We start from the raw sequence: 12,215 nt of genomic DNA, 5'->3' as shown, positions 1-12,215 counted from the left end.
CGATATGCAATACAACAGGCTTGGTTATTCAGTCTAAACCAATGGAAAGACGTGATGATATCAGGTGCATGTCGCTGGTGCATGTATTCTTTAAAAGTCGTCTCTGAGACAAAAGACACAGGTAGAAGAGGCACTTGAAGCGTCGTACTGTACAATCAGACATATAAACAGTGCCTGGTGAATATTTTAAATAGCTGTGCTGTACAAAATGACTCCTTCATTTGATGAAAAGGCAGAAATCAATATACCATCCAAACATGGTTGGAGATTTAAAGAACTGCTGCCTTAAAGGCAGAATGAGTCCTTGGATGCGGTTTGTAAAAACAGCATTTAAAGGTGGCCTCTCCTCTCTATCACACCAGAAGGCTGATGGATGCTTACAATCTGGCACGTGGTTGCTATGTTTTTATAGAGTCCTGCCCTCATCGTGTGCACTGTTATTGGCTGGGGGCTACACACCCACTGCCCAAAGGTTGACACCCAGAAATGTCCTGAACACAGCAACATAAGAAAAGACAGGCATGTCTCTGCAGACACACTCCAGTGGGCCATGAGTGATGACTGAGTGCTTACATTTTTTTTTTTGTACATCCATTGAGAAAGCTGCACAGTTAGATTATATTACATTAGGCCACAGTCAAATCATTATGCAGAATATCATGTTACTATCCGATGAAGCTTGTTGTTCAGACCCTTTGGAAACACAGTCTGCAGGGTAAAAATCAAAAGGCCTCACATCTGTTTAACAATAGGTCATGATTCCCTCCTCTGTGTGGAAGATCGACCTTTTCAGACCCACAGAAGCAAAGACTCAATACGTCACTGAAATGTTCATCCAGAGAGTAACGACAGCCATCAATTCATATTGCACACTAATGTTCATCTGCAGGCAGTTTTAAATGCCTTTTTTGCATATCATAAAGCAACATGGCATACACTCAACATGGGCCCATGCTCAATGACAATTTGGAAATATTTAACCCCTAACAGGATGATGAAATGAGGCCATTACATTGCTTTTTTTTTTTTTGCACTGTGTGCATCTACCATACTGATAGCTGCTGTTAGGTAGACAGCATAAAACTGCTTGTTGGAAAAAATGCTTCTTCCTGTTATGTGCAAAATCAGCATGAGCGAGCTGGTCTGTTAAGTTTCTCCCCCATTAATCAACAAAGAGAGGCCAGAAAGTGAAAAATAGAAAACTGCCACATGTGGATTCACCTAATTTTTATAGATTGTTTCCCATTTCTCTGAATATAAACTGTTGAAAATCTTTATATTGTAATATTAGGCCTGTAAGTCAACTGTAATGGAAAGTCACAAATGTATTTCTGATACGCACACAAATATGTCTTCTTGCAAACTGCTATGTTAGTGATGTTAACACTAGTGTTAGCTAACATGTTAGCTATATAATGCTAATACACAACCTAGGATCATTAGCTAGCTACCAAGCATTCATAAATCAAACATATTTAATCATGAGAGAGGAGAGAGTTATTACTTCCCCGTGGAGAGCAGCTACCAGACACCGGGCAGCTGTTCGATGTTTGTTTTCTCCTCATGTTCTAGTTCATAATTGTCACCTGGGTCTGGACCTTTGAATCCACTCAGTTGACTGATTCGTCTGGCATCACGACATGAAACAGCAGTTTGTCCTCAGAAAAAGCAGACGGGCGCAGACGCATGACGAGCACAGCGGGACGCTAACGGTTAGCCAATCAGTGCCATGGCCGGGACTAAGGCTGTTGTCATGTGCTGTCAAGCTGTGTGCCAGAACCAAAGAGGAGTAATAACAACAATAATGGCCGCTAAGACAAGATAGACGCTGCTGTCAAGGATGTTCTTCGCCCGACAATACCCCTTCAAAATCAAATAACGCCCCCATTTTTTTACATTTATATGACTATAAATGTTGGAGAGAGTCGTTTATATATAAATCACAAGATACATTTGCGAATGCATTTCAATGTGCGTTCAATAATATAAAAACCAACCTGATTCCATACAAGGTTTTCATACATTCTGTAGTTGAATACCACTATTTTCCTTTAGGCATCCGTCCTTGAAACATTTATTTGTGGAGACACGTTATTATATTCATTTTCAAGGGACACAAATTTATCAGATGCAGCTCGCTCTGGAGCCACAAAACACTTTAGCCAACTTTTTTCACAGATGCAGTAGTTCTTCCCGAGACCTATGAACAGACTTTGATGTTTAAAATAGTTGAAGTTTCCCTTTAACAAATCCAACAAAGCGTACTAGGTGAAAAATACACACACAGCTCAGCTAGTTTTTGGTTCTGTGTCTCCTTTCAGCTCAATCAGCCGCTTTTGGTATCCGTCAACAAGCTTTAATTCAGGTTGAATCTTTGACATCTCTTATTGGAAGATTTGGAGGTCAACCGTGTTTGTTGACTCTCTTGGAACGACTCATCTATTCAAGGTCTTTAATTTGGGAAGGCCTTACCAAAAGTTTAACCTTAATTTGATTCAGATCTTTAGATCACTCTTGATGTGTGTTTGGGATCAAGATCTTGCTGGATCACCCAGTTTCATCTGAGATTTTACTTTCTTGATGGTTTGTTGTTGTCCTGAAGAGTTCTGAGGTAATCTTGCTTCTTCATTATTCTGTCCACTGTTCCACCGGCAGCAAAATAGCCTCAAGGCATGGCACCACTTCCACATGCTTGATGATAGGAACAGTGTTCATAGGGTGGAGTGTCTCGCCTTAACGTCTCCAAACCTATTTCGTGTCATTAAGTGTGTTTCCATCCACCGTGTTTTTAGGTGCATTGTCAAGTTTCAAACACACACCTGAGTGCCACAGATCTGAAAAATACTCACACAAAAGCTCGGCTGAGGCGGTGTATTGAAAAAAGCAAAAGGTGACAAAGTACAATAGACTTAGTGAATAAATCATGACCAACATGTGACCTAAACGTCCACTGAAGAGACTAAAAATAGGGACGAAGGAAAACATCTGATCTGTGTGGAGCCAAGTGGAGACAATTAATTATTTTAATTATGCCATCTCGTTGCACCCTGTTCTTCTGCAATTAATAGTGGCCGACTGGAGGGGTAGCGTCACCAGCTGTTTATTCGGATAACAGTAATGGATGGAAACCAAGCTGTCAGTTTGCTGGAAGTATGGTTAAAACTTGTGCCACATTTCGATGGAAACTTAGCAGTCTTTACTTCACCTGACCACAGAACTCTCCTCCCCTGGTTCTGTTTGTTCATGTTTTCTATAATGATCCCGTTCCCTGTTTCAACCCAACATCAGAGCAACCTCACTGACGCTCTTGTGGCTGAATTGCAGCAGCCAGGTCTCAAAATCTGCCCAGGGGAGTGTTACAGCAGCATTTTCATGCTCATTTCTGGAACAATATGTTCAACAGTCAGAAATGGCTGTCATGTTTGAGTGTCCACATACTTTTGGCCATGCAGTGTGTACTGTGTACATTTCCCATTGAACTGAAAGACAGCAGCCTCGTCTAATGACGCAGGGCGATTGCGCATGTTTTAAGCATTTTAAATACACACACATAACACTGACACACACTCTTACTGTCACATCAGAAGACACCCATCCTCTTTCTCCCTTTAACACTGCTTCTCACACATGGAGCATAACACACTATCCAACACACTCTCTCTCTCATACATAAATCCCTCACACATCCTAACATGCTCCGCTTGCTTTCCATCTCCCCATCGAGCTCCCCCAGTCTCTCCCTCCCTCTCTCTGTGTTTCAGGGTAATGTGAGCCAGCAGCCGTAACAGTGGGGTGGGGAGGAGGGGGAGGCGGAGGAGGAGGAGAGGGGCTGGTGTTGATGTATGGTGGAACTAAAGCAACCTTGCCGATCGATAATGTAAACAGGAGCGAAGAGAGGCGGTAAATAAGGCCGACTCCTGACAGAACTGTCTACCTCAGGTGACGGAGAGAGAGGGAAAGAGAGGGAGGAGAAGTAGGAAAGAGGGGGTGAGAGGAATATCTAATAGAGGAGGGGATAGACAAGGATGCAGGGGTAAAGAGGATAATGGAGGGATGACAGAGGCAAGGTAGGAGAGGGTGGGATGATGGGAGGAAGGGATAGAAAGGAGGTGACAGGCATGCAGGAGAAGGTAAAAGGGGCGAGAGGAGAGGTGGGATGACTGGATGAGGTAATGGTGAAGGAGGGAGGAAGGGAGGAGAGTGATGACAAAGGACGTGGAGAAAGATGGAGCGAGACGCTAGATGGATGGAAGGGATGGAGAGATGGAGGGGAGGAAAGATGAGGGAGGAATTCAAAGAGAGGCGGCAGCAGTGGTCAACAAAGAAAGAGAGCAGGAAAACAAATGATTGGAAAAAATCACCCTGCAATTATAGATTACAGTTCAGTTTTAACAGATTGCATGCACGTGTGTGTGTGTGTGTGTGTGTGTGTGTGTGTGTGTGTGTGTGTGCGCGTGTGCGTGTGTGTGTGAGAATTCGAAAACAGTGCAGCAGTGACATTTCACAGATGACATGCAGATGAATGACCACCAACTGACCCAGTGCTGAACCAAACCAACTCAATACATACAGTACTACACACACACATTAAAACACACACACACACACACACACACACACACACAGGCACACACACGACCGAGTTGTGAACCTGGCCACCGCTGAGTGCTCTGCTGATGCATTGGCATGGCTGAACGACTTTTTGAGAGCACATGCTCACTCTGGGCTACTTGACTACTGGAGGAGTTCAGACTGAGCGAAGAGTAAACACACACGACATAAACAATCACACAACACACACACACAGAGACAAACACACGTGGAGAACAAATATGTGCCAAACTGTTATATTATGATTACACTGTACTCCTTTGTGTTTGCTCGCTTCTTTTTTCTTGTTTTCGTTCCCTCACGCGTGACTGCGCGTTTGACCACGGCAATTAAGCTCATGTGTCTGTGAGTGTTTCATCTGCTGCGTATTTTAACTAATTCACATGTTCTAATCTGTCTCTGCTGCTATTTCAAGAGTTATCCGCAGAATCCGCATACACTATAAATAAAATTGTTGCTGCTCACCAAGTGGTGAATCACAATAGTGATTCACCCTATAGCCAGTTGTTGGAAGCTCTTAAATTGGCTGTTTTAAAGCAGAGTGGTTTTTTTTTTTCTGATGTGACAGTAATGTTGGGTTTTCATATGCTCTCTCAACCGCTTGTGTTGTCCAAAATACAACATTAAGTTGTGTAATTTTAAGGTATGTTGTTGCCCTGATGTGAAGTTGTACGTGCCAGTGACTGAAAGAGGAATCATACTACAAATTTCTGTTATCCAAATTAATAATACAGAAGAAGAAGAATTACCTTACTATCATTTTTTATTCCAAGAGGGAAATTCAGTTTTATCACTGCATCATACAGTTTACACACACACAGAGAATCATGGTTCCACACTGAGGGGAGAGCAGTGGCATCACTCCAGCTCCCGGTCCACTCTCTCTGCTGCGGACTCAAACTGACTGCCCTCAAATCCCCGCAGGCTGAGCTTTGGTCGGGCCATTCTGAGCAAGATGTGATTAAAAACAAACAAAAATGTAGCATTTCGTAGAGGAGACACTTAGTCAATTAATCAGTTATTTCATCAATAGAAAATTAACGTGAAACTGCTTAATATGGCAGTCAATTAATTGTCAAAGTCAAGCAAAAATTGACTGCTCCCAGCCTCTCAAATGTGAAGATGTGCTGGGGGTCTTGGACTTCTGTTAATCATAAAATAAATGTCTTTGTCAGACAAATCAAGCAATTTGCAGACGTCACCTTGGACTCATTTTGAATTAACGAAACGATGAGTCAATTAATCCAGAAAATAATCTGCACATTAATTGATAATGAAAATGGTTGTTAGTCACAGCCCTGGTTTTCAGTTTGACACATGAAATCAATGCCCAGCAGGCAGCTCATTGCTCCGAACGTCAGTTTGACTATTTTGCATGTTGGAAAATATCCAGATTAACATTGTGATAAAGATTTGAGTTTAACAGCCATGAATACTTGCAAATATAAACATTGCAACAGAAGAAAAAAAAACAAAAAAAAGGCAAATATCATTGTAACTGCTTGCTTTTATCATGGCTCAAAGCACTTTTTTGTTTACAATGACTCTACAGTCACTCCTTCTTCACTGTTTTTCGGAGGTTGATCTACCATCAAATAAAATGTGGATGAACAAAATGCAGCTGTTGAACTCCCTTTGCACTTACTCTCTCTGTTGCTTCACAGGCCAGTGAAGCCGTTATGTAGAAAGAGTAGAGAGAGTGGAGAGCATATGTTGTTGGTCCAAGAGAAAAAGAAAATGGAGCTGGCTGATGTTGTGGCACTTAACATCTAACAAGCCTGCAGCCGCTCATTGAGGAGACGGCAAACAGTGTCTGATGGAGGATTTAACTCTTTGGCTGGAACGGGCGTCCGCATACACACTCGGCTCAGAACTGGAACAAACTGAGAGGAGGGTCAGGTGGGAGGGACGGAGTCATCAGGGTTATCAAGTGTGATCCTCCCATTACAGATTACGGATGTTCGTCTGAATTAGCCCCATGACACCTCCAGAAGAATCATTGCTGCTAAGAAGGTGTAGTACTTATTCATCGCTCACACACACAGCATCAACACTCCTGCTCTTTTCCTCAGGCGGAGCTTACTGTTGCTTTCATAAAGCCTAAAAACTACATAAAATCCCTCATACACTGAATTCATGAGCTAAAATCTATACCGATCATAAATGAGGCGCTCTCATTAAAATGCTCTGCTGTCAGTGTACTGGATTTCCAGTCTCATGCGAGATACAGCATAAACCTTTCATAATCTATGCAATAGAAGAATACTGCACTTAATGATGGACTGGCATGTTATTCAGACAAGTTTCCTTCAATCTGTATCTGTGGACTCCACTGTAAGCAGTAATGCTAAGCATTAATGAATTATCTTGCAGGTGTTCAAAGGGGAAAAACAAAAGTGCACTGGCCTTTATGGCTTGAGAGGTAATTTGAAATTCCGTAAATACACAGTCAAAAAAATGCTGCTCTGTCCTTGCAGCTTTAAAAACTGCCAACCCACAGAAATTATTGAAATATTTATGTATGTACACATGAACTAATGGGTACTGTAACAAAATCAAGGACTTCAAGCTCACAAATGCAGTCTGCTGTGTACGTGAACGACCCTGCTGTGACCCTTTCTGATGTTATTATAGGCATGAAAATCAATTCCAGACAGTTACATCTTTCATTGAGTTACATTGAATTATATACAAAAACAGACAAAAAAGATCTGATGTTTCACAGTGGTACTCAAGAACCAGCTGAGTTCTCTGGTTGTATTTATAGAAGTAAGAAGTATTGTCAAATATTTCAATAATTATGACAATGAAGAAAGATGTGTGCAAAACCTGTTTTGCACCAATCCTCAACGAGCTTTAACAAAAAGTGGTTTTAGATTGAAGCTGTGATTTAAGTCAATGTTAACTAGCTTCCCTCTGTCCCAAGAGCTCCCTCTCTTTCAGCTTTGTATCTTAAATGCTTTTTTTTTATCAAGAAAAAACACAATACAATAGTTTTTTGGCAGCCAGAGCTCTGTTTCTTCATCGGGGCGTAATGAGCAGATCCTGCATGGCTAACTAAATATCCTCCATTGATTGTGGTTAGGTGGCAGGATTTGCTTGTCAATGGATACAAGTACAACAATATGTAACAACAAATGACCCTGTAAATGGTATCGGGGAAGTGGACTGAGGAACGCGATTCATGCTCGTGTTTTGTATTTCTGGTTTTGAAATAAGATCACCAGATCGTATTTCAAGCAGTCCCAAACACTGTGTTAAATCTGTCTTCCTAATGGCCTCCTATCCTCAGAGGGTTGGATTAAAGAGCTTCTTCTGTGCTGCAGAGTCTATGGCTTGTTAACTCTGTACGTGTGTGTGTGTGTGTGTGTGTGTGTGTGTGTGTGTGTGTGTGAGGGAGAGTTGTATTGATCTATCTATCTAATCTATCTAATTACTGATTAGTCTCATATTGTTTTGAATTGAGAATGAGATAAATCTGGTCCTGGAGGGGTGCACTGATGGAGAGGCTTGGGGTGACGGCACTGCACGAGGTGAAACGGACGGGTTCATGTCAGCCCCGAAAACAACAGGAAGTTAGTTATTGTGGTTAGGCTTGCTCACCAACAGGGTGAACACTTGAGGCTTGCAGCTGCAGTCAATAAAAGCACCTCAGTGTGCGGCAAAAATCACACTCCTTCCTGTCAAATCTGAACGCGCAGACATGATAGACACGTTTTTAGGTCGGTGTCTGTGTGTCCATGAGTACATTGCAAACAAGATCTGCTCTGTGCGAATTCGACTTACTGTTGATCGTGCCAGTTCCCCAAAATATAAACAGACATTGGCTTAAGAAGCAGTGCTCAACTAATAACACACTCTCTGTTTACATCCTATCATGTGAACTGTGCCTCCAAACTGTGCTTATTCAGATTATTATTGGCTCATACCCCTGTGAAACCTTGGAAAAGCTGCTAGATCAGTTCATATGTTCTATCAGTTTAATGGAGCAGAAGCCAAAAGTGAATACAATACCGCATTGCAATTAAGCTGCAGTGCAAGAATGGCCTTTAGTGATAATTATGTTAGACTGTTAGTGAGGTTATGTGTTTACTGGTTAAAAATCAGGCTGCTTTTAAGACGGCTGGGCAGCTTTGAGGCAGCTTTGAGGCTTTTTGATGTCAGTCGAATCTGGCAACTGTGCTGATCAGTCCAGTAGTCTCACAGACCCGGAGCGTGATTCAGTGCTGAAGTGTTAAGATTGATCGGCAGAGGAGATTATTTCACCCCATAGGATCTTTATTAGAAGTGTCAGTGCCTGATTAAATGTATTGTGGAAATGGATGTTTTTCAGTTAGTGTGTGTGTGTGTGGACGTGTATTACTCATGTTGTGGGGACATAAATCTGTTTACACAGCCACATTGTGGGCATTCGCCTTCCTTATGTGGACAAAATGCAGGCCCCCATAATGTAAAGCATGAAATTTTAGGGTGAAGACTTGTTCACGTCACTCCCCCTCCCTCTCCGCTGCACTCATGTCCTGCCTCCAAGCCCCTCCTCCCTGCAGCGTCTGCGCGGCTGCCGTGACAACCAGTAACATTAGCCTTAGCATCGGACACAAGCTAACTCTGCCCAGCCGCTACATCACAGTTGCTAACATACCGTATGTGCTGCGGAGTGTTACTGTAACAATCACCATATTAGCTTTCTGGTTACTTGTTGTCTTAGCCGTATATGCTGTTGTTGGCAGCGGCGGTATGGGCAGTTCCTCCTTTGCGGGTGGCTGTTGCTCCTCCATAGCTTTCACTAGCCTCCTGACGCTGCTCACAGAGCTGTTTGACTGAGCGGCAGCTGGCAGCATGAGCGGAGGGAGGGGGCGGTTCGCAGCGTGTGAGTAGTGATTGACAGATGTCAGACACTCCCTCAGATGCTCCTCAAGCTCTGATTGGTTGTTTTGTGTCGGGCGCGGTGGATTCTTGCAAATTGCAGTAGGAGCAGTAGGTGGGACCAATGGAGCCGTTTTTTTTTTTTCACAGATTACATGTTTCATGAACTGCTGTCTGGGCATAGGGACAGATTTAGCAAAAAATTACTTTTATACAACTTACCTACTGCAACTTTAAGGTTAAGGTTAGGTGAGTATAGGTTATGGTTACAGTGAGTGTTCAGGAAATTAATATAAGTCTGTCAATATCCCTCAGAGTGGCCAAATGTGTGTGTGTGTGTGTGTGTGTGTGTGTGTGTGTGTGTGTGTGTGTGTGTGTGTCCAGCCAGGCCTCATCATAGTGTTGGTATTCACGCTGAGAGCGACACGCTGAGCCTCATCACAATGTGTGGTAGTGTCGGCGTTGTCATCTCAGCCGCCGCTGTTTGTTCCTCACTCGCGTCTCTGAGCCACCTCTTTTTTTTTTCCTCTCTCCTCTGCCTTCAGTTCAATATGCCACAATTCACGTACTCTTTATTTAACCAATTAGTCCAATTTAACACTTTTTTTCAGAGAAGAAAAAGAAGAAAAAAAGCATTCATTAAGTTGACAAAGAAAATACTCAGTTTAAATTAGCCGAGCGTTCCAGCCGCAACGTGACAGACAAACATGAAAAATAAATCATTCAAAGCAATTAGGAACAGTCAAAGACACTGTTGCTGTGAACCTGCGGAGAGAGACAAAGAAAATGTACTTTTAAAGTGCTGTGCGCACTTTTCAATTCGATAGAGGTGTGCAGTGCGTCAGTCTTAGTTAAACATTTATGTGAGATTATTTTAAGATCAGCTTGTAGAGAGAACTTCTTTGGCAACAAGACACATCCTCTGGCAGCCATATTGGAGGTCATCAGAATGTTGGCACCAGTGGCAGCTTATAATGCTGTTTGGTCAGGTACCTCGCAGGCTAATTGGTTAGCAACACCGGACAAAGCAGCAGTTCAGATATGCTTTTCAAACTATTGACTTTAGGTTTAATGACAAACAGCCACGACATTATTTTGCAGGTGTCTCGGGGTTTCCTGCCCAGGTATATTTTTTAACACTATTCGCATGCAGAATGTAAAGCAGTGACAGCAGTGCCTTTATAGCTTCCCAGGTGTGCTGTTAAAAACACACATTAAATGCTGTTAGTGTACTGTATACAGGAGATAAAACAGAGAACAGTGTACTGAAAGCCGGGTGCTTGTCATCTGTAATCTGGTTCCAGACCTCCGAATGCCCACAAATGCATTTTCCTTCACCTGTTCAAATGTAGATAGCAGAATTCATCTGTAGCTGCAGGACTGGACTCACCTTCAAGGCTGGTGGTGACAACTGTCATTTCAGCTCGTGGGCTCTTGCTGTGCTCAGCCCGCTCTTCTGCCGATGTTGGAAGTTCAGAGTTTTATTTTCTGGGTGAAAAGATGGATGACAAATTTCAAAGCTGTTCCACAATCCAAAACCAAATCAACCACTTCACCCCTGAATGATCATCTGGGCATGGGGCAGCTCACTGTGACTCTCCGCCCTCCTCCTGCGCAAGCTCTAACTCACGTCACAGGACAACTCAGGACAGTTGTGTGACCGCAGGATTGGTGCTGTGAGAGTTACAGACGCTATATCCACTAAATTTAAGTTTAGAAAGTGAAAAAACAAATGCTCTTCAAGCCAACTGACTTCAGCGATGACAGCAGCATAGTTTGTGACGGGAGAGTTGCTGTGACTGCAGAGCCATTTAGATTTTTAGGATTTATGTTTTCATTAATTTTCTTAAAAGTGGGACTATATTTAACATGGCTGCTGCTGTAAACTCTGAATAAATGTGGAATTTGACTGGGGAGATTAAACTCCAGGTACAGTTTTACTTGTATTTCACTCTCTTTCATATCTGTCTCACTGTGGTAAGAAGTGCTTCATCTTCTCATCTCTCTCTCTCTCTGCAGATGTGATCCACACAGTGGGGCCGATCGCACAAGGAGGAGTGGGTGAGGTGGAGAGGAACGCGTTGAGGTCGTGCTACAAGCACAGCCTGAAAGCTGCCACCAGTAACGCTGCACGATCTGTGGTGAGAGAGGGATGAGATGAAGGGATGATGGAGGCTAGGGATGGTTGCAAGGTAAAACAGGAGGGGAGAGAGGAAGGAAGGATGGAAGGATAAAAGTGAGGAAAAGATGCACAGATGAGAGTAAAGCAGGAAAAGAGAGAAGCGATAAGTCGTGACTGCGTGGATAGATTTAGTTAAGACAGAAACCTGATGCAAAGAGAGGATGGTTTTTCAAAGGAAACGACGTTCAAGCTGAGATGGAAGGGGAGAGGGAAAGAGGAGCTGCAGGCAGGGTTGTTGAGCCGTAAGAGGGTTTTATGAAACACACCAGGCAGGAGGTTTCACAACAGAACGAGGTGTTAAAGTCAAAGAAAAACACCAAAGCAACATGAAAATAAAGTCAGAGGTACAATAGAGGAAAACAGGTTCATGGACGCTGTGGTAAGATAAATGTGTACTTGTTGTTTCACCAGTCGAGAGAAGCACTGAAAGCAGACTTCAACTTAATCAGCTGCAAACAATTTTTTGCTTTTAACAACCAGTTACAGCATTTATTTGCCTTTACTTCAATTATTTTCTATAACATCTCCAAGTTTTGCATTTGTGTCCTCTTACCTT

General features: G+C 42.8%; 1 protein-coding gene across 2 annotated transcripts in view; it reads left to right on the top strand.

Moving 5' to 3' along the window:
- The window catches only part of macrod1 (mono-ADP ribosylhydrolase 1), a 109,214-nt gene that overhangs the window by 82,789 nt on the left and 14,210 nt on the right, over positions 1–12,215 (top strand). For both annotated transcript variants that reach the window (XM_076739074.1, XM_076739075.1), the window contains exon 6: positions 11,497–11,618. In XM_076739074.1, the coding sequence (XP_076595189.1) occupies positions 11,497–11,618 (122 nt within the window). The remainder of the gene's footprint in view (positions 1–11,496; positions 11,619–12,215) is intronic.

Source organism: Chaetodon auriga, chromosome 9 (assembly GCF_051107435.1).
Source record: "Chaetodon auriga isolate fChaAug3 chromosome 9, fChaAug3.hap1, whole genome shotgun sequence".
Classification (NCBI taxonomy): domain Eukaryota; kingdom Metazoa; phylum Chordata; class Actinopteri; order Chaetodontiformes; family Chaetodontidae; genus Chaetodon; species Chaetodon auriga.
This window is presented reverse-complemented; position numbering and strand designations above follow the sequence as displayed.